We start from the raw sequence: 22,296 nt of genomic DNA, 5'->3' as shown, positions 1-22,296 counted from the left end.
ATTTACTATAATTATTAAGAAGCGGCACATAGACCACACCTAAAAGGAAATGGGTGAGGCAAAACAAGGGGAAGGGGGAGGGAAGCTATCTAGCTTGATTGATGAGGGGGAAGGGGGTAACAAACGTTAATGAGCTTACTAAACACACTGAAAATTGATAATAAAAAAAAATTATATATATGTATATATATAAAAGAGAAAGAGAGAGAGTGGAATGCTGGTCGAATAGGGAAGGAGCAATTGTTTAGTCGGGCCTAAAATTGATATGGTTAACGAAACTTACTTTTAGAGCTGTCAAATCGATATCATCCAATGAACAATTCACAGATGTAGCCAGTTGTTGTTGCTGCTGCTGTTGATGCGCCATTTTGATTTGCTATTTTTTTGTTGTTTTATTCTACCGCTGCTGCTGCTGCTGGTGTTGTCGGTTTGTTGGCGGCGATTGCTGCTGCTGCTGCTACTTCACACAACAAATTTTTAAAAAACAACAGAAAAAAAACAACAAAAAATTAAATACTCGTACGTACACACACACATACACACGCACACACATGGATCCTCATCTAAAGTGAGTGATAATTTACAAGCAAATTCTGAAAGTTTTATTTCTGTAATATCTCTTTATTCGAATTTTTCGTTTTTCTTTTTTGTCAGCATTGCAATTAACAAAACAAATTGTTGATATTAAACATTTCTCTTTTAAAACGGAAAAAAGAACTCCCTCTCTCTCTCTCTATCAAGCTCACACACTCTGTGATTTGCTTTGTGACCATGTGTGTGTGTGTTTGTGTGTGTGAGAGTGAATGAGATTTTTGTTTCTTTGTGAGAGTGCGTGCGTGTGTGTTAGAGCGGGGCGCGGCAGGGCTCTTCGTATTTTGTAGATTTTAAGCTTTCCTTATAAACAATTCACACTCGAAAATCGGTCGAAATTAAAATTTCCTGCATGGGTTTCAAATCTTTGGGATTTTTTTAAACACTTGATTCCATTTTCTTATATACACACATCTACGTTTATCTCTCTCCTTTTCTATTTCCTCTCTCTGTCACACTCTCTCGGTATGTTTGTGTAGGTAGACAGAGAAGCAGAAAAAAATCTGCCACTCGCTTCTTTTCTTTTTCTTTTTAATTTTTATTTCTTTATTTTTTTTTACATACTTTAGGCGCGCACAGCTTCGGGTTTCATTTATTGCATTGCACAATTTAAGCACCAGACTTGATTGTTTTTTTTCTTATCTTTTGTTGTAGTTTATGCAAATCGGCAAAAAAAAATCAGACAAAAAAACCAATTCCGTTCGACGAAGCGCGCACACGTCCCTCCAACTCGAAAACAAAAACAACAATAACAGCAAAAAGAGTGTTACCAGGTCTTGAATGCGTCAAAATGTTAGAACAGTGTGACCAGCTGCCGAAAGCCTGAAAAACGCCTTAAGATGAGAAAAACACCACTTAACCCAGTGAACATGCAATTGAAACTAATCTACAAGATTTGCGATTTTAAAATAAAGCAGTTTTTTTAAAGCTTCAGGATGAAATATTTATTTTGGGGATTGGCAGTTGGACAGTTCGAAAAGCAGCATAGTAAGCAAGAAATATTTTATTGCGGTAGAAAATTTAAGTCTACTCTGGACAATGAAAACTATATCAAAACATGGATAATAAAATTGGTGTTAGTAATTTTACACAGTTGTGTCTACAATATGTGGTTAAATAAATTATTAACTAGTTTTTTACCATCAGTTTTGTAGTAGTATTGCAAATATGCATATTAGTCATCTAGAAAAACATTATTATAAGAGCTAGGAACACCGGACATTACGATTCACTGATTTTAATCGGAAAATATTAAACCGCGTTTTAATTCAAGTTTCCCGCCTACCTAACTTATCGATTTATAACAATCGGCTCGAAGTCGCTCTCAATTGGTTCGAAATTGCTCTCAACGACTCAAAGTTGCAATTAACGGTTCGATGTTGCACTTAACGGTTCGATGCTGCAAAGTTCGAACGAATGACGAGCGGTTTTGGATTTAAAAAAAATGTAGGGAGCTGGTAACACTTTGTTTGGTTTACCATTTTCAGACATTCTTGAGCTGGTAGCACTTTTTTTGCTGTTATTGTTGTTTTTGTTTTCGAGTTGGAGGGACGTGTGCGCGCTTCGTCGAACGGAATTGGTTTTTTTGTCTGATTTTTTTTTTTTGCCGATTTGCATAAACTAAACTAATTTGTGCAATGCAATAAACAAAAAGCAAAGCAGTGCGCGCCCAAATTGGAGAAAAAAAAAAAAAAAATGAAAAGTGAAGCGAGTGGCTGATATTTTGTTCATTATCTTTGCTTTGAACGGTGAATCCGCGCGCCCGTTTCGTAAACGGAAAAGAAAAGAAATTACTTTTTTTTTTTTTAGTTTTGTGATAAAGTACACACTGAATTTGGCAATTGCTTCGCAATAAATGGAAAACAAGGAATTGTGGTTCTGTGCATTCAGCAGCCGCTAATAAGGTAAAAGCATTAACAAATTGCCAATTCTCTAACAGTAAAAATTGGAAAAAATAAATAAAAACAAATAATCTGAGCCGGAAAATGAAAATTTTAAAACAAGACGCCGACGAAGTTTTTTTTATCTTAATACATACATATATACGCTCATATTTGTGTATATCCATCTGTGTGTGTGTGTGTGTGTGTGTGCGGGTGTAGAAAGATATCCTGGACGCCACTCCTTTTGCGCAAAGAAATTTATTAAAAAAAAAAATAGGCAAAAAAAAAAAAAAAAGGAGAAAAAACAAGGTAGTATAGTGAAGCTGCGCCGGAGTTGCAAGTACACACACAAAAACATAACTAGAAACAGGAGCGAGACAGAGAGGCATATACATATACATGTACATAGATGCAAAAATTGAATACTGTTTCGTAGAGGGGGGATGGGGTGGAGAACAGATTTTGTTCATCTGTATGTATGTATGTACATGTACACATACAAATACGCAATAACAGTACAATTTAATCAATTTTTTTTTCCTTTCGATTGTTGTTGGTGTAAACTAGCGGCATTTTTGTTGTTGTGTTGTGCTTCTTCCTTATTAGAAAGAGAGGGAGTGAAAAAGAGTGTGTGGGTAGGGAGGGGGGTCAGCAGGGCGGGGTGTGTTGTTGTTTGTCGGTTTTCTCTCTCTAACTGCGCAGAAGCCGCCGCCGTACAATTTTCCTTTATGCATTTCGCATATTTCTATCAACATTTTTGTAGCCGCTGCTGCTGTTGTTGTTGTTTTTTTTTTATGAGTTGCAGAGCAAAATCACAAAAAAATTGGCCAACAGCTGGACCAGCCGCGGTCTCAGACTGCTCAGCAACAGAGCAGTCGCAGCAGCACCTGGCCATAAACCTGCATTAACAGTTAATTCGTGCAAAAGGTTCCTTGTTTTTGTTGTTGGTTGTGTTTTTTTTTTGTTAATAACTGGTTTCATTTTGCTGTCCTTGTCTTTGCTTCTGTCCCTCTGTGTGTATATATGTACATATGTACATACATATATTTGTGTTTGTGTGTGTGGGTGCAGAGAAGAACCGTTGATCGGCGCGTCTGCAGCAGCAACTCTCTCAATGAGAGATATCCAAAGCGGGAAAGAGTAAGATAGCAAAACAATAAAAGGCAAATGACTTTGGTTGTTGTTGTTGTTGTTGTTCCTTCCTCCTTCTTTGGTGCTTCTTTTGTAATACTCTCTTTTGCGAATTTAAATAAGACCAATCAGACTTATTGGATTTTTGGCTAATGCTTGAACATAAGAAAATTATTTTAATTATGAAAATCAAATTTTGAACATCCTTCATAGAATTAATTACAAAACTAGTGCTCCCTTAATCACTGAATTTTGTAGATTCGACAGAAATTATCAATGAATTCTTTTATTGTTTTGTACAAACACAAGTTTAGCGATCAATTGGTCCAATGAATAGTGCAATAATTTACATGAGCACGAGATTTTCGGTTTTCCTGTCAGTCCTGTCCTCTGCCATTACCATCAGTCGTAGTCTTCTCAACGCTAAAGATATTGATATCGACGGCCATTTACTTAAAGAAAACCCAGGGCCTAGAAACTTTTGATAAGTAGTAAGTTGTATAAAAAAAACTTTGTCATGTCTTTCGCCTTCCTCTCCCTTTCGATCTTTGTGCGTATGCAAATAATGCAACTGCAATGCATTTCCTTGGTTTTCCACATCCACTTTGCGGCAATTGTTGTTGTATACAATTTCACCCTCTTTTGTTTTGTTTTGCTTTTTGTTGTCGTGTATGCTTTTTCGTATACATCGCGTGCTGCCCATTTTTTTCCTTTTCGTTTATTTTTAGTTTGCGGAATTCTCGTTTACCAAGCATATTTAATTTCAAGCTGTTTCAATCTTCTTTTTTGCCTTTCTTTCTTTTCTTTTTAACCCCTCCCCCTCATCTTTCCCATCGTATTCTTCTTTTTGTTCTGTTTTGTTCTTTGTTCTTGTCGAAACAGTTGCGCTTGAAGTCATTTCACTCTCTCAGAAAGCGACCACCAGAAAAAAAGGAGAAGAGAGTAACGAAACAACGAAAGGGAAACATTAATACCCTCTAAAAAGATCAATCATCGAAAAGAATTTTAGATAGTAACTAGCTTAGAACGAGATCTTTGATCTTTGAACACGACTTTTAAAATTTATTAAAATAATATTTGGAAAGTCTTCCAGCGGTATCATGTAGTTAAAAGTCTTTTAAATTACGCTTTTTGAAACCGACATAGATACATTTTTTTGACAATCGCTTCAAAACTAACGAAGTTATTCATAAAAGTTACTGTTTTCTACCAAACTTTCCTATGGGACCTACATATGTACATATGTATATGAAATAGTCACCCGATCTTGTTCAGTCATTAATAGGTATACTAAACTGACATATGTTAACTTTTAAGACAAGCTTAAAAAACGAAATTATTTAATTAAAAATTAAAAAAATGTTTAGGAATTCACTCTCTGATCTCTGTAAAAAATTCACTTCAACATTTTTTCGAAAATCATTGACAGGTATTACACCTAGTCTATACGAAAATTTTTAATTTTTTGCCTTATGTATGGAAATTTTGTATTTAATGTTTATTATTTTGTGATTTAAAATTTGTGGCTGACTTTCTTGCCTACGCTTAATTACTGTATTAATTATACATAATTAATGAAACCTAATCACTGCAATTTATTGGATAAATGTTAATTTGTTAATATGCAAATGATTATTTAAAAGTTATGTTGATTTGCTGGTTTTATTTTTTAATTTTTTTCTCAATCGTGGAAAATGTTTCTTAGGCAATCAACCAAAACAAAAACAATAACAAAAACAAATGTTGTGCAGAAAAACCCACGCGAGTTAAGAGCAAACCGAAATCTAGTTTTTTTAACGCCTCCTCCTCCTCCTCCTCTTGTACCTCCTGCAAACCCCTTTCAGAGGTAATAGTTGACTTTTGGCGTACGACGCGAATTGTGTCTCGATTTCGTTTCGTTTCATTTGATTTTCGAATGGGTAAGCCAAATGTCGCATTTACTCTTAGTTTTCGATACGTATGTATGTATATATCGGTAAGACTATATATGGTTTGTCGCTGTGGCTGCTGATCAAAATCATGTGGGGGACTAAGGGGGAGGAATTCATCACTTTTGGTTTGATTTGATTGCCTTAAGGAAAAGTAATCATTTGGTTTAGAAAACAAACACTCACTCACGCTTCGAATGGGTGACGGACCATTTGTGGACCATTATGTCTTTTTATACCCTTGCAAAAAAGAGTATATTAATTTTGGAAGCATCTTAGACCATATAAAGCAACCTCCAAGCAAACTTCTCCTAGACCAGAGTTGAAATTTCGCATCCAGGCTTGTATATACTCGGGTTGTATTTAACGGATTTCGCCGAATCGTACCACTATAGCTCCCATACAAATGGCTGAGACACAAACAGTGACTTTTCTTAATACAATACATGTGCCGCATTGCTTCAGCCTAGGATTTTAGGCCGTTCTTTCGCGAGATCATTAAACCTCTTTGATAAAACGTGTTTTCATATTGAAGGCTATGGGAGGGAAAGAGTAACAAAAAAAAAAAATCTTGTAAGGGCATACAAACTTCGGCGCAGCCCTCGGTTTTTTTTTTTTGTTGCTTGGGTTACAGTGGACGTGGGTTCAGTGAACTTCAAATTACATTTTACAATGTCAAACTAAAATTAAAACTCTATTAGCTATCTTAAGAAAAAGTTTCTAAGAATAAGTCTGAATTTATAAAGATTTAAATTGTTTAACTAATATTAATCTAATTTATGGTTCATTGAACTGAACTTTTGCCCCAGGCACAAATGTTTAGCAGCTGCAGCGGCATAATCGACCCCCCTTTCCCTACTTGCGACCACTATTTAAGCCACTTGGGGGCACTTTTTGGGTCCACTTGTGTGTCCAATGTGAAATGTGAACGCCGCGCAAAAACAACTTGAAACATGCAGCAAAAGCTTTCAGTTTCGTGGTTACCACATGGTAACATGTTAGGTGGTTTGTTGGTTGGTGGGTTGGGCAAGCAAATCGAGCGAACGTTCAATCCCCCCGTACACCCCTTCCTCCCCACCACCCCATCCATAACATTAACATACATTTGTCTAACGAGTGCTGCTTTTTCACCCTTCTTCTGTTGTCTGCCACTTCTCCCCCTTGCCATTGTCTGTTGTCTGATGTGATGCTAGAAATTGTGTAAGAATAAATGGGAGAATTTTCATAGAATAGAATCGCATGACTTGCCACGCCTCTTGAAAATTATTGCATAAGATTTAGCCTTAGCCACTTTACCAGCTAATTAAAAATGTTTCCATGTTGTATGTTTTATTTGATACCCTTAAAAAAAAAAAACAATTCTATATAAAAAACATGCCCAGCCCCAAACAAAAAATTAGGCTGGGCTTTTCCCCTCCTAAGAGGAAGAGGCCAGGCCCGCACATACACATACAGGTTGACCCCATTTTCCAGGGTCCTGACCACAAATTAGGTCTAATTTGTAAATTGACTACATTAACAAGGAATATAAGAAGAGGAAGCTACAAAAATATGTGTCTACCTGTCAATATTTTTAGGTTTGACTTGGCTCATTCATTAGCTTTATTTCAAAATGCTCTCTCTGTTCGATGCACTCATGTGTGTGGGGAGGGAGTGTGCGGGCTGGCGGGGGATTTATGGCTATTTAAAAATAGGGGAGAACTTTCAAGGGCTAAAGCAAATATTCGTCTCCACCTTTTAAAGTGCAAAGGGTCTACAAAGCAAAACTAGTCTTTATGTTAAAGTTAATTCAAGTCTGAAGATTAAAAAAACATTCGTTAACATTATGTTCTTCAAGTTGATTTATTATTAATACAGTTGGCTTTATCCCATTATGAGACACAGAGTTTTCTCTGCCTAAACTTTATTTTAAGGTCCAGAGCTGAGTGACACCTTCTGCATTTTTCATTTTCTTTTCCACTTTGAAATCTAGTCTATTTCTATAAAGGCCAAACCATATTCAATCCCTGTCCAATCCTTATGCCTATCAGATTCCTGCTGAAAACACGAAAATTCGAAAGAATTTGCAGATAGTCGTCTTCTAACAATATTAATCTATTACTACTATCTATTACTAGCACATTTGATTAAGAATAAGGCTTAAAAGGATGAAGATAATTGTGTGTTGCATTTTTCAATTTGATTTTGCATTACATTTACCGGAGTTTTATTCATTTTCTCTCACTCTTTCTCTTTCTCTTTCTCTTTGTTTCCTCTTTTTTAAGGGAACTTTCTAAGGGTTGCACTTTGCGCTATTCTTTGCGAATTGCATTGCAGCTTCAGTGCAAAAAAAAAAAGTAAAGAAAAAGTACAGTAAGACCAAAGCCGAAAACCAAAACCAAAGACCCCAGACCAAGACCAAGACTAAGTGTGAACTGTGTGTGTGTGTGTGTACTTAAGGTTGAGTCAACTTTGCATTGCCTCCTATCTTCCGCGTCTTCGTCTTCGTCTCATTTTGCTGTTGTAGTTGTCACGCCTTTTGTCCTGCCTGGCTGCCAGGGTGCAGCACTGAGAGTCTCGTCCCCGTCTGAAGCTCAGACTTGAAACTTCACGCTTCTTGCTTTGGGTTTAGCTTCTGCTTTAGCACTTTATCTCTTGACAATGACAGTCGGTGATGTTGACGGGACGACCAAACGAACGAACCAACAGGAACGCGTGTGCCATAAATCAATAATTTGTGCCTCTAGCTTCGTTCCTCGTCGTTGTTGTTGTTCTCTGTGACACACGACACTTTTCTGAATGGGATGTGACAGGAATGTGCCAACTAACTGACTGACTGTGCCCAGTCTGAAAGAAAGGAACCCATGGTTTGGCATTAAATAGGAAATATTTAAAAAAAAAAAAAAAAAATATGGCACTATATATGTATGACCGACGTTTATATGTTGGATTAGCTATTTTTCTATGTATGTATGTATGTATGTATGTACATGTATATCGTCTTTCTGAAGAAAGGATTATCATAAGAGAATAATTCTTACAATCTCCACAAATGGGTTTTTCGATTTAAAAGGAAACGTTCAAGAAGAAAAGCCAACACAAAATGAAAGAAAGCTTACGAGGCCAATCACAAACAAGTTGACAATAGATTCCAATTGTTGTTACCAATATGTGTATCATCCAATGTCCAAGGTCGCAATACTCTCAAAAAAAAAAAAACAGGCACGTTTGCAGGGGAGGGAAGCTGAGTTGACATGGCCACGTCCGTCTGTGCGTCAGTCAGAGCTTGAAGAAGAGTTTAAAACATTATTGCCAAAAAAGCGAAACTTTGGCATAGCCGATGTTAGCTTCTTTCGTGCTATTTTGTTTCATAAATTTATTACTATGGACTGATAATTATTATTATTTTTAACTTTCACTTGTTCCCCACTTCTTGACTCGCTGTTTATTTAATAAAACCAATTCTATTTAATTTAGTGGAATAACAAAAATTGTTGCACAGTTTGTTTTTTATTTCTTTTTTTTTTTATGGAAGTCAACGTATTTTGACATACAAAAAAAGAAAAACCAATTAAAAACAAAACGAATACAAAGAAAATAAACAAAACAAATGTGTTGAATGGTTGGTCATTCAAAAAATAAATAAAAATTTATACAATAAAAAATGAAAGAAATGAACGTAAATAAATCAAATTTATTCACAAAGAAGAGATTAAACGATGACGAATAGAAGATGATGATGATATAGATTGGGAATGATGATGATGAGCAAGAATGTGGCTCATAGTTCACATACAAAACGAAAATCCAGCCAGTTTGTCGCTGATGATAAGACAGACTCAGGCGAAATTGAAACACACACTTGAGAGATTGTTAATGGCTAATCATTGAAGTAATTAGTGATGCATTTCGCAAAACGAAAATTGATTTTTAATGCCTGTGTTAGAGCAGCTGATGCGACTGATAACATAGAGAGAGAGAGAGAGAGAGAGAGACTAGCAAAAAACGAAGTGAAATCTCACAGACAGCGTGACTATCATGTGAATTGCATAAGACAAAAAAATGCTGCAATTGCTTTCGGTTGACAGTGCGGGGAGGTGGTGGGAGGCGAAATGTGGAAAGCTGAAGGCTGTCAAGGCTATGTCTATAGAACAATGCAAGCAATAATAACAACAACTAGTCGATATATCCAGGCAGGCCAAAAAAGCATCGTCGATTTAGATACCTCAAATTTTTCAATGATTTTCCAATGAGTTGAAACAAAATTTTGAATAAAATCGAATACTTACGGTTGGAGTTAGATCGTGTGAGTTTCGTTTTTGAGTCATTCCAGTTTACTTTGAATTCAAGAGAGATTCAGTGACTTGTGGGAGATGCCTAGGGTTTAATACATGATGCTAAATCAAATGCTACTGATTACAGGGTATAAAAAAACCTTCAACTACATTTGCATGTCTCAAATGTTTAACTGCTGCACTTGACTTGGCTTTCAAGAAAGAGGCAGGAAAACAGAGAGAGGGAGAGAGAAGTATCGTTGGCGTTGGCGTTGGTGTTGGCCCTGGCATGGAGTGATGTGTGGAGTGAGTCGACAAAGAGGAAAAAGGGGCAAAGTTGGCAATTGGCAACAGTTTGCACTCTAAGCGGATTTCGTTTGGGGTTTCAGTTGTTTGCTTTTGTCAAACAAGAAAGAGACAGAAAAAGTGGTAAGAAAAGATAGAAAGAGAGTGAGATGCAAGCGCAATGCAAATATAAGAAATGTGAACGAATTTTCTCCAGCTCCCCTTACCTTGAGCCTTTCCACACTTCGATAGAAAAAAAACCATAAAAGTTCAAATATCAAACTATAAATGTTTGAAGGATATAGATTTCTAAAGGTAAAACGTCTGCCGTCGACCTTAAACGTTTTCTGCAAATGGAGATAGAGAGAAAGAATGAATGAATGAATGATGTTCGATTACGAGTGAATCTCTCTCTGCTCTCCTCTGCTTAAGCTTATTCAGCATTTTTGCATTTCTAAATCGGATAAGTTTATCCGAGTTGAAAACGATTTGGAAGTTTTATTATTCAACTAGAGTCAATTTTTGTTTTTTTTTTTCTTCTATTATTATTTTCTTAATATAAGGCACTTGAAAGAAAGCAAAAAGCTTTTCAAAAGAAGTTACTCCTTCACAATAAAACGACCGGAAGGGGCAAAGTAAGTTTTTAGAGAAAAGTTTTTCCACGGTTTCTCCTTGAAGTCTCCGCAAGTCTTTTGTTTCTAAAGAGTTTACTTTACATTACTGACAAATGCTTTAAGTTTGTTTTCCATAATATTCAAAGCTTAAATTCAAATGGGAGATGTTTAAATCAAGTCTAGACTGTGTCTATCTACGCTATCTATACATATTCTTCACTTGATTTTGGTTTCGTGTCTTTATTACAACTTCCGCATTTTACAAGTTGTAAGTACAAATCGAAATGTCTATTATTGTGGAATCTTTTTTGACTTTTCTACATGACAAATTACATATACATACATACATATTGAAAATGTTCGTGTGTTCACAATTTGTCACATATAACAAGTTGTGTTTTGTTGCCCTCCTCTGCGATGCTCTTGATTATTGTTATTATTATTATTGTTGTTGTTGTTATGGGCCAAAAGCATTAAATTCCAATGGCCACGGTTTAACGGGCTTTTTTTTTTTGACATTGTCACGCTCTCGCCATGATCTTGCTTTTTTTCTTCTCTCTTTCTTTATTTCCCTTTCTTTTAAGTCGGTTTTTTTCGCTTTCATTTGGTCGCGCTTGCTGGGGGGCGGGACTGGGGGCTGTACTAGTAGGGCAAAGGCGACCAAATGTCTGACTCGCATTTGTCGTCATTTGTCAAACGTGAATGCTCGCTGAAGTAGGCGGAGTGGGAAATGAGAAGGGAAGGCAGAGAAAGGGAGTCGCCAGCAAGAGAGAGGTGAGGGTGGAGAGAAAAGAAGGGTCGACCTTTTCTTTTTTGGTCAGGCATGTAATTTTGTTTCTTTTGCTTGCCAACTTTGCATACCCTGCAATATGTGTAAGGTCAAAGAGCATATCAAATTGAAGAGAACTAATGTCCAGTTCCGTTTACTTAGTTAAGGCAATATTTAATGGATTAAAAAAGGTTAAGTACGCTTAGATTAGGTTTAGTTTAAGGCATAGGCCTTACCTATAAAAGTACACGGTAAATAAAAGTCGACGGCCTTGCCGAGAGCATTGCAAAAGTTTTAATTATAGGTGTAAACAAAATGCTCTGAAAAAACACTTGTTTAAATCTTGAAACTTGTTTCAATACAATATTTTGACACATAATTAAGCTATAGCGCTCCCTGTATTAGCTTTGAGGGTTGATCTAGTTCATCTTGTTCGTTTGTGGTCAGATCTAAACTACTGGACCGTTGTCAACTCATTTGGATGATGATGATGTTCCTGAGTTCCTGTTGCTATTTCAAATGAAATCCGTCTAAGGCCATTCGCCATTTCTTCTGTGTCATTATGGTCAGCTTAGACTGGGCAACTCCTTTCTGTTAGTTGGTGTCTATGCTTCTCATTCTGGTTAATTAAAGATTCTTGAATTGCAGTTGGCCGCCAGTTGCCTCTGAGAAAATGCTTCTTAGTCTCTCTACTCAGTCAACTCAGTCATGCAAGAAGTTAGACCCCACGGGGCTAGAAGGAAACCCTATTAGTGTCAAGTTCATTGCCATACAATATATCAATAGACAGACAGACAAATAGTCAGCAGTGGCAGCTTGGGCAGCAATTTATCTCGGCTTTTCTCCTTTCTTTTTTTGTTTCTCCAAAGCAATCATTTATTATGCAAAATTGATATTGACCAAATATTGGCCGAAAACATTTCATTAACTCTCTCTGAGCAGCAGCTGTGTGTAAACTTGTTTACATTGATTTTCATTGATTGCAATTTGACAAAAAGAGAGAGTGAGACAGAGGAAGGTGCTGAAACTCTCGCTCTCTTTCGATATCATGATTGATTACTTAACGCAAAAAGTGGATTTAGTTAATTTTTGATTAAGACGGGAAATTGTTTATTGAAATAAATATATTAAGTACATTTTGGTCTTATCTCTTGATAAGGCGCGTGATTTTTTTCAATGAATCAACAATGTCAATATATATAAAATAAATACAATTTGAATAGTAGAAATATCTTATCACTGATATGGGCCACATAAATCAAATTTTTCTTTAACTTTTAAAGTAAAAGTGAAAAATGTCTGTGAATATGCAATCAAAATTGAGGCCGAAGGGAAAACCTTGACGTTTAACCAATTATGGCTAAAAAAAAGAGACAGATATAATGACCGCCAACCACAAGGAAAAGTCCAATCAAAACTGGCAGATTGCTTAAGAATATTTTGAAATCGATGAAAATTGATTTTTCATCAAAAAAGTATTCTTTCTTCTTTTTGGCCCAGTTACAGTTGAATTGAATTATATTAATAATTACTTCCCATGGCAAATTTCCTTTCAATTCCCATTCCCAATTGCATTATTACACATTTGTGTTTGTTTTTTTCCACTTCTTTTGTTAACCTAAAAACGTCCAAGAGAGTATTATTTACCTGCAATTAAAAATATATGTATAAAGATAAATGCACCACCTACCTCCCTCTCAGCTCGCTCGTTCGTTGCACCACTTAGTCCAACACTTACATGGTACAACGCGCTTTGGTAATTTATGATCATAATTTTACACTCGCTGTTTTTCTTTCCCTCTCTCTCTCTCTCTCTCTCTCTCTCTCTCTCTCTCTCTCTCTATGGTTTTTACAATGCAATAAATGTCTAATTTATTTTTGCAGTTAGCCGAGTTGGGTTAATGTTACGTGAATGGGATTAAAAATGGCTTAGATTAGTATATACATATGTATATACATTATGACGAAGAGGTAGAGTAAATGGCAAGAAAAAGGTGCAATAAATATTCTATAGATGTACATGCATGAAAAATGCAAGCCTAAGAAGCATTCCACCCCACATACATGCACATACAATTGTGCATGTGTCTGTGTGTGTATGCATGTTGATCAGCCATAAAAGATATGTGTGAAAAATTTACAATGCATTTACAGAAAATATAATTCGCATCAAATTTAGATGCCAAAACAAAGACAATTGTAAATTCTAAATTTAATGCTAAAAACAAAAGAGAACGAACGATGCTAACTTTTTTCTATACTCTAGGTTAACAATAATTGGAGAATAAGAAAAATGAAATAAAAGTCATTGCACTTAATATTTTGTATATGATATTCCAAACTCATTTTCTATGTCTCTCACAATCACTAGGTCCCTTTTCTTACAAATAGCTTAGTTTTTTCTTTGTCCCTTGCCCAGATCAGAATATCTTTCTGGAATTAAATAAATTGGTTTGTCTTTTGGCTCGTGGTGATCTGATTAGCTTTAAAATGCAGTTTCCAATTGAATTAAGCTCAAGAAGAACAAAAAAAAAAAAAAAAAAACTCGCTTCCTGTTGACATTTAGAGAGAGACAAGTCTGAGTCGCTCTGAGTTTCTCTTACTGGAAAGTGGTAATAACTTGTCATTAGAATCTGTCAAAGAAAAAGAAGGCGCATTCTATTACAATCAATCAAGATTTCTCTCTATCGCAGTTGCGCCAAAAGCTCTCAATAATCATTAGTTAATCAAGGTTATTGGGATTGAAACTGCCGGCTTGCCGGCCTGGCTGACTTAAACTTGATTTGCCATAAGCGCGTTGTCGATCGTGTAACGGTTTGTTCGATATTGTGGATTGCGGCTAAAGATGATTATCAATATGATGGTGATGATTATGATTATGAGATGGTTTATAAATCATAACGCGTTTCAATATAATTATAAGATGATTGTATCTCATAATGAGGTGAGCGGCGGTCGACCTTAGAGTAATCAGGTTTACTTTTTTACCCACAAATCTTTGGCAGAAAAAGAAAACGTACATAAATACAAACGTGTAACTTGAAGCTTTTATGTAAACTGAATCTTGTAAATTACATTGAAGGTTCTTCATGTCATGTTGAAGTTTTATTACAGCTAAAAGACAGACTATATCAGGTCAGGTGTTTGCTGTGTGGTTCTTCCTTTTTCTTCATGCTTAGCTTAACTTTTTATGGCATCATAAGTTGGATTGATATGACTACGAAGACGACGACCAGTGAACAAGTGAGCAAGCAGGGCCACAGAGTAAACAACTTTTTTCTTATAACCTTTTTTGGTTAGGCAAAAGATGAGCAGTTTTGCCAATGTAATCGCTGAAATTGGTTAGACTTCATATGGGGATGCGGGTTTTAGGCCATATTAAGACAGTTTTTGAGGTGAAATACTGCTTCCTACTTACCAAGCCAATAGAGTAATAAAACAAGTGGCAAAAGAATGGAATTCGGAATGGTTGTGGGTGGAATGACTGACTGAATGTTAAACAAGAACAAGAAAACCTAAAAAATAATAATAAAGTAAATCTCCTTTCTTTTAATTGTAGCGTTTTACTACCACCGACAATCTTAAAACACTTTTCAACACTTTAGCTAGTTGTGTACACATAAGTCACTAATGAAGGCATAACATATTTGAGATTAGGTTGTAAATAATAAAGATTAGGTTAGTTAACGCTAAATTGTTTGATATTGCATTTTTTTGTGATGTAAAGAGAGCAATTAATTAAGACTGTGCTTTGAATTTTTTAAGTAAACAAATATTTGCATATTTGGGTACTGTTTGCTAAAGATAAGAAGGTGTATTTAATCAATCCATATTAGTTTTTGAAAATCTGCTACAATCTTTATGATTTTCATTTATTGAGAATCAGCGACCTATACCAATATACAACCACTTGACTTTCTTTTGTAGTGCTTTTTGCTTTCTCGCTCAATTAAACATCTAAGATTCTTTAAGACCTATCCCAAGTGACTTAAAAAAATACTCCCACCATATTACTGACTGCGAAGCTTAGACCAAGCTACAGACCTCATACAATAAGCCAAAGGCATACCCAAGTGAAATTGTTGGTACAACAAATAATAATAAATTAGACAATTACCAGGCGTTGAATGATTTCTCAGTCACGGTTTCGGTTTCAGTTGGCATTATTTATGAGCTTCACATGAACAAAAAAGAATTGGTAGAAAGAGTAAGACAGGGAAAAGGGGGACGACACAAAAAGATGACGCTACGTTTAGTTTTTGTTTTTTTGGTTTTTAAGGTAGTGTGACAGGTGACCACTGACTACTACCAAGGGGGCGGTGGAAGAGTTGGCTAACCGAAAACAGTTGTTAATGATGCTGATGGATTCCAGTAGTCGTTGGCGGCCAAAAAAAACATGGCTGGTATATCAATTGGCTGCACTTTCTCCGCCTGTGCCACCAATCTGTATGTTTTGCTGTTGGTCTGTTGGTCGCACTCGATTAAGCTCACCCAGCTCCGTCTAGATGTTGGTGGTTGCTGTCATTGTTGCTGTTGTTGTTGTTGTTGTCGTCTTCAACAAATAAAACTAATTGCTTCCGTTTGCAACACATTTCACCTATTCCACCAATTTCCAACTAATTTTGTATGCCTTAGAGGCCCACAAAATGTAGCAATTCTCTGCGTTACGGTTCAATGAACTAAACCTTCCTTCTTCCCTTCTCCCGAAGGCAAAGTTTTTAACATTTGTTTTCTTTTTGTATTTTTGTTTTGCAGAAATTTGCATTTTCATCTTGCGCAAAAAAGCACATAGCGAAGGAAAAAAAAAACAACGAAAAAACACGAAAGAAAAATGCTGATACAGCTGAGCCCAACATTGGTTCGCTGTTGACTGATTGACGACGACGACGATTGCAGCACCAGCCGAAAACAAAATACAGCAGGGCAACAACAACAACCAGAAGAAGAAACCCTGGGTCAAAATTTTCTATCAGCTCTCCATCGGCTGCTCAGTAATGACAACAAGCAACACGATTGCAGCCGCCTGTTCTTAGGCGTGATTGGGGAACTTCACTCACAACTGCACCAAAACTCACCGGTGAGAAGAAACACCAACTGAGACTCGCGTAAAATTCAACGTTAAATAGAAAACGGTAAGACTTTAATGTGAAAATTAATTTGATTAAATTAACGAACTGGAAAGGCAAACTCTCGACCACAAAATATTAAATATAAAATTGGATTACATTGAAATGAACTAAAATTTTTTTTTTTTGAAAATAACTATAAAGGGGCCTCAGTGGTAGATTTACCTTAAAAGGATTGACCGATGTGACAAATTTTAAAAATCGATCAGAGCATAAATCGGCAAGAAAGTTCAAAAACGATTTTTCCAATCATTTGGAAATATTCAGGATATGTTTAGCTCGTGAATGAAAGTAGGACACTTTTTGAATTGTCCGTCACATGGTGCGTATACGTTATTTAAAAATTGCGATCTGGTGGAAATCAATCCCCTCAAGCCAAAAGGCAAAGTTTCCAAAGTAGCTTAAGAAATTTTCTATTCGAAAAGCTTTCGTTAAGAATTTTGAAGTGCAACACACCCACACAGACGCAGAGTAACTGGAGGGCAGGATGACCGTTGATAAATCAGGGCAAACGCCTCGCCTTCAACGATTGAAGTATTATCCCTTTTGGCAAACAAAAACGAGGGATGCCAAACCTTTAATTTATTTTCAAAACTCAGTCTTGCAATCCTGCGAGGGCCGTCCCACAAATTTTGGTTTCGGGTTTTCTGGGTGTGAGTGTGTGTGTTTGTTAATGTAAAAGTATAAACAATAATGATAAATAACGAGGGAGAGAGAAAAAGCAAAAACATTGATGATGACTAACAAAAATAAATATCTTGATCTTTGCCCGAAGACACATAGGCAACTAGATTATTCGATTTAGCAAAGGCCAGATCCCATAGACGGAATTTCTCCCTGTTTGTAAAGGTTATGCTGCATTTGTTGCATCTAGCATCCCAAACTTTGATAACACCATCTGTTGAACCACTCGTAAATTGCCGTCCATCTGGTGACGGATCAAGCGACACAACTCTAGAACGATGCCCCATTAAAGGCTCCGTATCGAAGTCCTGTACATGGACAATTTTCACTGAGTGATCATCACAGGCAGCCAGAAAAATTGACAGATATTCTGCAAAAATAATACTGCGTAAGGCTTTCTTGAAATGGATTTGTTTCAGCACAAAACTCGTAGCGCCATCGTATAGAGTGAACCAACCATCGAAATCACCACTGGCCACATATCCACCATTTGTACTAGGACATACACATAAAATCGTATTCATACGTTGTGAATTGTACTCTTGCAACACATGACCATTATCAACCATAAATTTATAAACACATCCTGTTCCATTGCCAGCGTAAACGAATTTGCCCTTCGGATCAAATGCAACTGACCAAAAATTTCGAATAGTCTTTCCAACGCTCTCAAATCGTACGCCTTGTTTTACATCCACAATAGATAACAGGCCATCCACTGAGACGGCCGCAATTGTTTTACTATCCGTTGTAAGTGCCATATCATGGATACCCAAACTAGGAACTGGGTGTTCATATAGAAGTGGAAAGAAAACATTAAAGTCCTCGTCCGCTACAATTTCAGAGATTTTGATTTCTGATCGGCCGCCGCCAATTGCAATGAATTGCCTGGGCATATGTTGCGGCAGATAATTCTGTTCCAGAAATTGGCGTTCCTCTTCATTTTCCGTCTCGCTGCCATTGGGTTGATAGATCACCATTTTGTCATCCACTTTTCCATCATTGGTCGTATCAATTAGTCCACAAACACAGGTCCAAGTATTGTCTCGAATATGTTGGTCTAGAAATGAGAAATCTTTCGAAACAAATTATTAATTATTTTTGATCGAAGAAAACCTTACAAGCCTCCCTCTCCCTCTCCCTCTCCCTCTCCCTCTCCCTCTCCCTCTCTCCCTCTCCCTCTCCCTCTCCCTCTCCCTCTCCCTCTCCCTCTCCCTCTCCCTCTCCCTCCTCCCTCTCCCTCTCCCTCTCCCTCTCCCTCTCCCTCTCCCTCTCCCTCTCCCTCTCCCTCTCCCTCTCCCTCTCCCTCTCCCTCTCCCTCTCCCTCTCCCTCTCCCTCCCTCTCCCTCTCTCTCTCTCTCTCTCTCTCTCTCTCTCTCTCTCTCTCTGTCTCTGTCTCTATTTCTCTCTCCCAATCCCCAAAGGTATATTGCTGTATACAAGAATATGTAAATTGGGGAAACATTTAGGACAGAGAATAGAGGACAGGTTGCTGTTGCTGCTTCTGCTTGGTCTCCCTTCTCTAGTCAATGCTAGAAGCAGCTAAAAATAGTTCTTCTCCCTCCAACCCTGTTCCAACAATTCCACATCAGTGTGGTAGCATCAGGAGGCAGCTGCTGCTGCTGCTGTTGCTGCTAGTTGGGTTCATTCCAAGCCACTGACTCATGTCTGGATTTAGCATATAAATTGATATATGAAATGACATCTATGTATGTATGTGTATATGTAAGTTACCATCTCCAATGCACATCATTTGTCAGGCTTATTATAAAGACCAAAATCAGAGATCAATATCCAAAAATAATATCCATATGAGGATGTTCCCTTTGTTTTAAGATCAACCATTGCTACCGAATGCTAAAGAGAAATCTCTCAGCGATGCTATTGTGTGTAGCAATTATTATTTGTCTCAACTCAAGTCAGTTTCTCAAAATGTTTGTTTTAATTATTCTTTGGCGCTTATCCTTTGAAGACTATTCTCTTCTGTTTTGCTGCTGTGCGTTTATTTATGAACTTGCCACAAGATGTATTACTTGAATTTGCAAGCTGGTCAAGTTTACACAGAACTAGCTACTAACTTACCCACTTACTTCGCCCAGTTCTAGACTAGAGTCTAGGTCCAGTCTCCCCACTTTAGTTCCAACCCACACTCTGTCAATGCAACAGCAAAGCAGCAGCCGCTGCAGCAGCGGTGGCAACACGCGTGCAGACTTGCCAACTTGTTTTCCCACCGTTTAATTGGCATAATTTGTCTAACAAGAACAACGAACGAACCAAGAAACAACAACCGACAGACAGACGACTTGTTTTGTATTCAACATGGGGGCCTACGCGGTAAAAGAGGTGCCTCTACCTACGTATGTATATAGTCTATATAGATATAGATATTTAGTTGATGGCAGAGTTGTATTGTTAGCACGACTCTCAGAGACTCTCAGAGACAATGGTGCTCGTCGCACACACATTGCACATTCAGAATTGAAAATTAAATCAATTGTATAAATCAAATAAGAATAAAAAGGCGGATATATATATTTATACACGGATATTTTTTTTAGGTAGAGGTAAAGAATTAAGTATTAAGTATCAAGTTCTATAATTGAACCCCAGAGCCTGGTACAAAGTTGTCTTTGCTTTTTATATGTAATCTTTTTCTTTTTTCTTTGTTGTTGCTTAAGAGTTTCACATCATGGCTTATCTTTTTTATAACCATTTTCTGTATGTCAGCTCTGCTTATTGTTGTTCTTTTTTGTATCAGAATTATATCATATACAGAAATCATATTTGCTGGCGCCAGAAGAAGGTTTGTTCTTGTTTTTATTTTTTCCTTTTCATGGGAATTTGATGTGAGAGCTATAAACTATTAAGAGACCTCCCCAGTGGAGGCTTAAAATGAACACGTACCTCTTCTTCTACCTCTATTCGCACTAACTGTCCCATCGTCGTCATCATTATCGTCATCTTTTGTGTTAGCTACAACCTAGTCTATAGACCAACATTTGCCCATTGCCATTTTACAATGGGGCCATCGTTACCATTGTTGACATTGTTTTCTTGTTCACGGCTCAAGAGACTGAAAACTGAATGTTGACGCAATTATAACACATGAGGCCCCTGTCATACGGAGAGGCACCACACCTGCCTACGTTACATTACCTATAGAGCAGCTACCTAACATCATCATCATCATTATCATCTTCATCATCATTAAGCATTTACCTCATCTCATCATCTTTCCGTCATTTTATCTATTGCCTCTTTGTCGCCTTCTGCATCATGATGTGTCTGTCTTCTCGTTTCTGACTGCACGTGTCGCGGCTAACGAGGGCAATTTAACATTTTGCCACTTTACAATTAACATTTATGCAAAAATTAGACAATGCCTGGGCTTCCATCTATTTATCTTCTTCTCTAGTTGGTTTTATCATTTACCAAGAGCAAATAATAACCGCTTATTAGTGCAAATCACAGTTACTTAAGACGTCCATAAAAGATAGTGTAGATACTAAATTGTAAGATCTATTATCCTATGCACAAATACTTTTTTATATAATCAATTTTTAACTCTTTTAACCGGAAAAAAGCAGTAGATTGATTGATGGTCGATGATGCTTATGCGTGCATATTATAGTTAGTGACATTTAAGAAATATCCTTTACTTTGATTTCTAAGAACCTTTTAATGAGCCATGGTAATTGAATTCCCATTTGGGGGCCAAGGACAAGTATTTGAAAGTCATTGCCATTTACTTGTCTTGAATAAATGGAAGCCGCTTGCCCTTCTGTCCTTCAACTGGACTGAAAAGGACCACTCACACAAAGCATTGCTGGTCATTTTATGTAGTATTAATTTATAATGAGAGTCCCCCCTTGGGTAAGGTCTGACTGTCTGGCAGACGTGTCATTAAATCAATATCAACTCGGTAGCCGAATAAATCTGCCAACTAGTTAAATATTTACAGAGACGCAATATGCAGCACACACAACATTTGCAACATCGCTTGGGGAGGCGAAATGGAGGGAGCGCGAAGGGAATACGTGATATTTTAAGTGATGCATTTACAGCACGTTTATCTGTTGCAAACAACGACCCAAGAAAGATATCTACCTATCATCCATCTATTTAGTCAAGAGACCAGATCATCAGCTAAATATATCTTACGGTGTTTTTATCATACATATGTACGTATATCTCTCTCTCTACTGCTCTCTTCTCCTACCTTAGTAACTACTATTCATGGTCACATGCATCGCAATTGAGCTATATGCATTTTCAAAACAAAATTTTCGATTAGATTAGATAAGCTTAACGCGCTCTCTGTAGCCCACAAAATTTTCGGTGTCTCGTGCTTGAAACTCTGCATCTGTCTGGTGGACTGTAAATCAGACGTTGACTTCTGTGTCTTGCTGATTATTTACAAGACGCGTGCTCTTTTGACTCACCCCTTCCATCTTCTGTCCCTCAGCCCTCTCTATTCAAGCACTTACTATTGATGATGTTAATGTAGAAGGTCTCTTACCGATGTGATGAGACCTTTGTCTAGATTTTGTCTTCCGACAGTCGTCTATATAGTTAGTTCCAGTAAGTATGTACACTTGGTATTTATTTATGAAACTTCACTATCTGTGCATTTGTTTGTGTTGTTTGTGTTGTTGACTTTGTGATAATTTTTCCAAAACGTTCTGTGTGATACACTATATATGTATGTAGTATAGAAGGAACTACTTACCCATTGTGGAAAATGAACTGCTGCGTATATTCTTCCTCCGCCTAGTTAACCACGTTCTTTGGGATGGCTGGATTTGTACAAAAACTGACAAACTATTTTTAGTTTTGTGTCCCCTCCCCCAGGCTAAGGGTGTGAAAATAAAATTTAGGTTATTTATTTTTCAGGCTAAACCAAATACGACTGTTCAGGTCGAATAGATGACGAGAAATGATTTTAATACCTAGGACTAGCATACCTAACATGAGAAATGACTAGGACAGCTGGGGCAACGGTATCTCGATGATGAAAAAGCAACTAATCAAG

The 22,296-nt window shown here is 37.0% G+C and overlaps 3 protein-coding genes across 21 annotated transcripts in view; 1 reads left to right on the top strand and 2 right to left on the bottom strand.

Moving 5' to 3' along the window:
- msn (serine/threonine-protein kinase msn) overlaps positions 1–1,331 on the bottom strand; it is a 38,731-nt gene extending 37,400 nt beyond the window's left edge. For 15 of the 16 annotated variants that reach the window (XM_068286607.1, XM_068286616.1, XM_068286612.1 and 12 more), the window contains exons 1-2: positions 1,156–1,331; positions 284–457 (exon numbers count right to left, since the gene is read on the bottom strand). In XM_068286607.1, coding sequence (XP_068142708.1) covers positions 284–367 — 84 coding nt within the window. In that variant the 5' untranslated portion in view covers positions 368–457; positions 1,156–1,331. Of the gene's footprint in view, positions 1–283; positions 461–1,155 lie in introns of all 16 variants that reach the window. The other variant, XM_068286608.1, reaches the window with a different exon arrangement.
- A 794-nt stretch (positions 1,332–2,125) lies between these two features.
- The window catches only part of Spn (Spinophilin), a 56,582-nt gene continuing 36,411 nt past the window's right edge, over positions 2,126–22,296 (top strand). The window contains 2 exon segments of the mRNA XM_068286586.1: positions 2,126–2,495; positions 16,210–16,586. The gene's annotated coding sequence lies outside the window, so the exon portion shown is untranslated.
- On the bottom strand, positions 17,148–22,219 carry LOC137574210 (superkiller complex protein 8-like). 4 transcript variants are annotated; one of them, XM_068286375.1, is made up of 2 exons: positions 21,994–22,219; positions 17,148–18,339 (listed from the first exon to the last, which is right to left on the bottom strand). In XM_068286375.1, exons 1-2 carry the CDS (start codon positions 21,995–21,997, stop codon positions 17,321–17,323), a joined length of 1,023 nt encoding a protein of 340 aa, XP_068142476.1. In that variant the 5' UTR covers positions 21,998–22,219; the 3' UTR covers positions 17,148–17,320. The 4 variants fall into 4 exon arrangements, with proteins under 4 accessions (XP_068142476.1, XP_068142477.1, XP_068142479.1 ...); XM_068286376.1 differs by having other exon boundaries at positions 17,148–18,324; XM_068286378.1 differs by lacking the exon at positions 21,994–22,219 and adding an exon at positions 21,784–21,913.

This window comes from Drosophila tropicalis, unplaced genomic scaffold (assembly GCF_018151085.1).
Source record: "Drosophila tropicalis isolate 14030-0801.00 unplaced genomic scaffold, ASM1815108v1 contig_443, whole genome shotgun sequence".
NCBI lineage: Eukaryota > Metazoa > Arthropoda > Insecta > Diptera > Drosophilidae > Drosophila > Drosophila tropicalis.
Note: the sequence above shows the minus strand (reverse complement) of the source record. Positions and strands in the feature narration are given on the sequence as shown.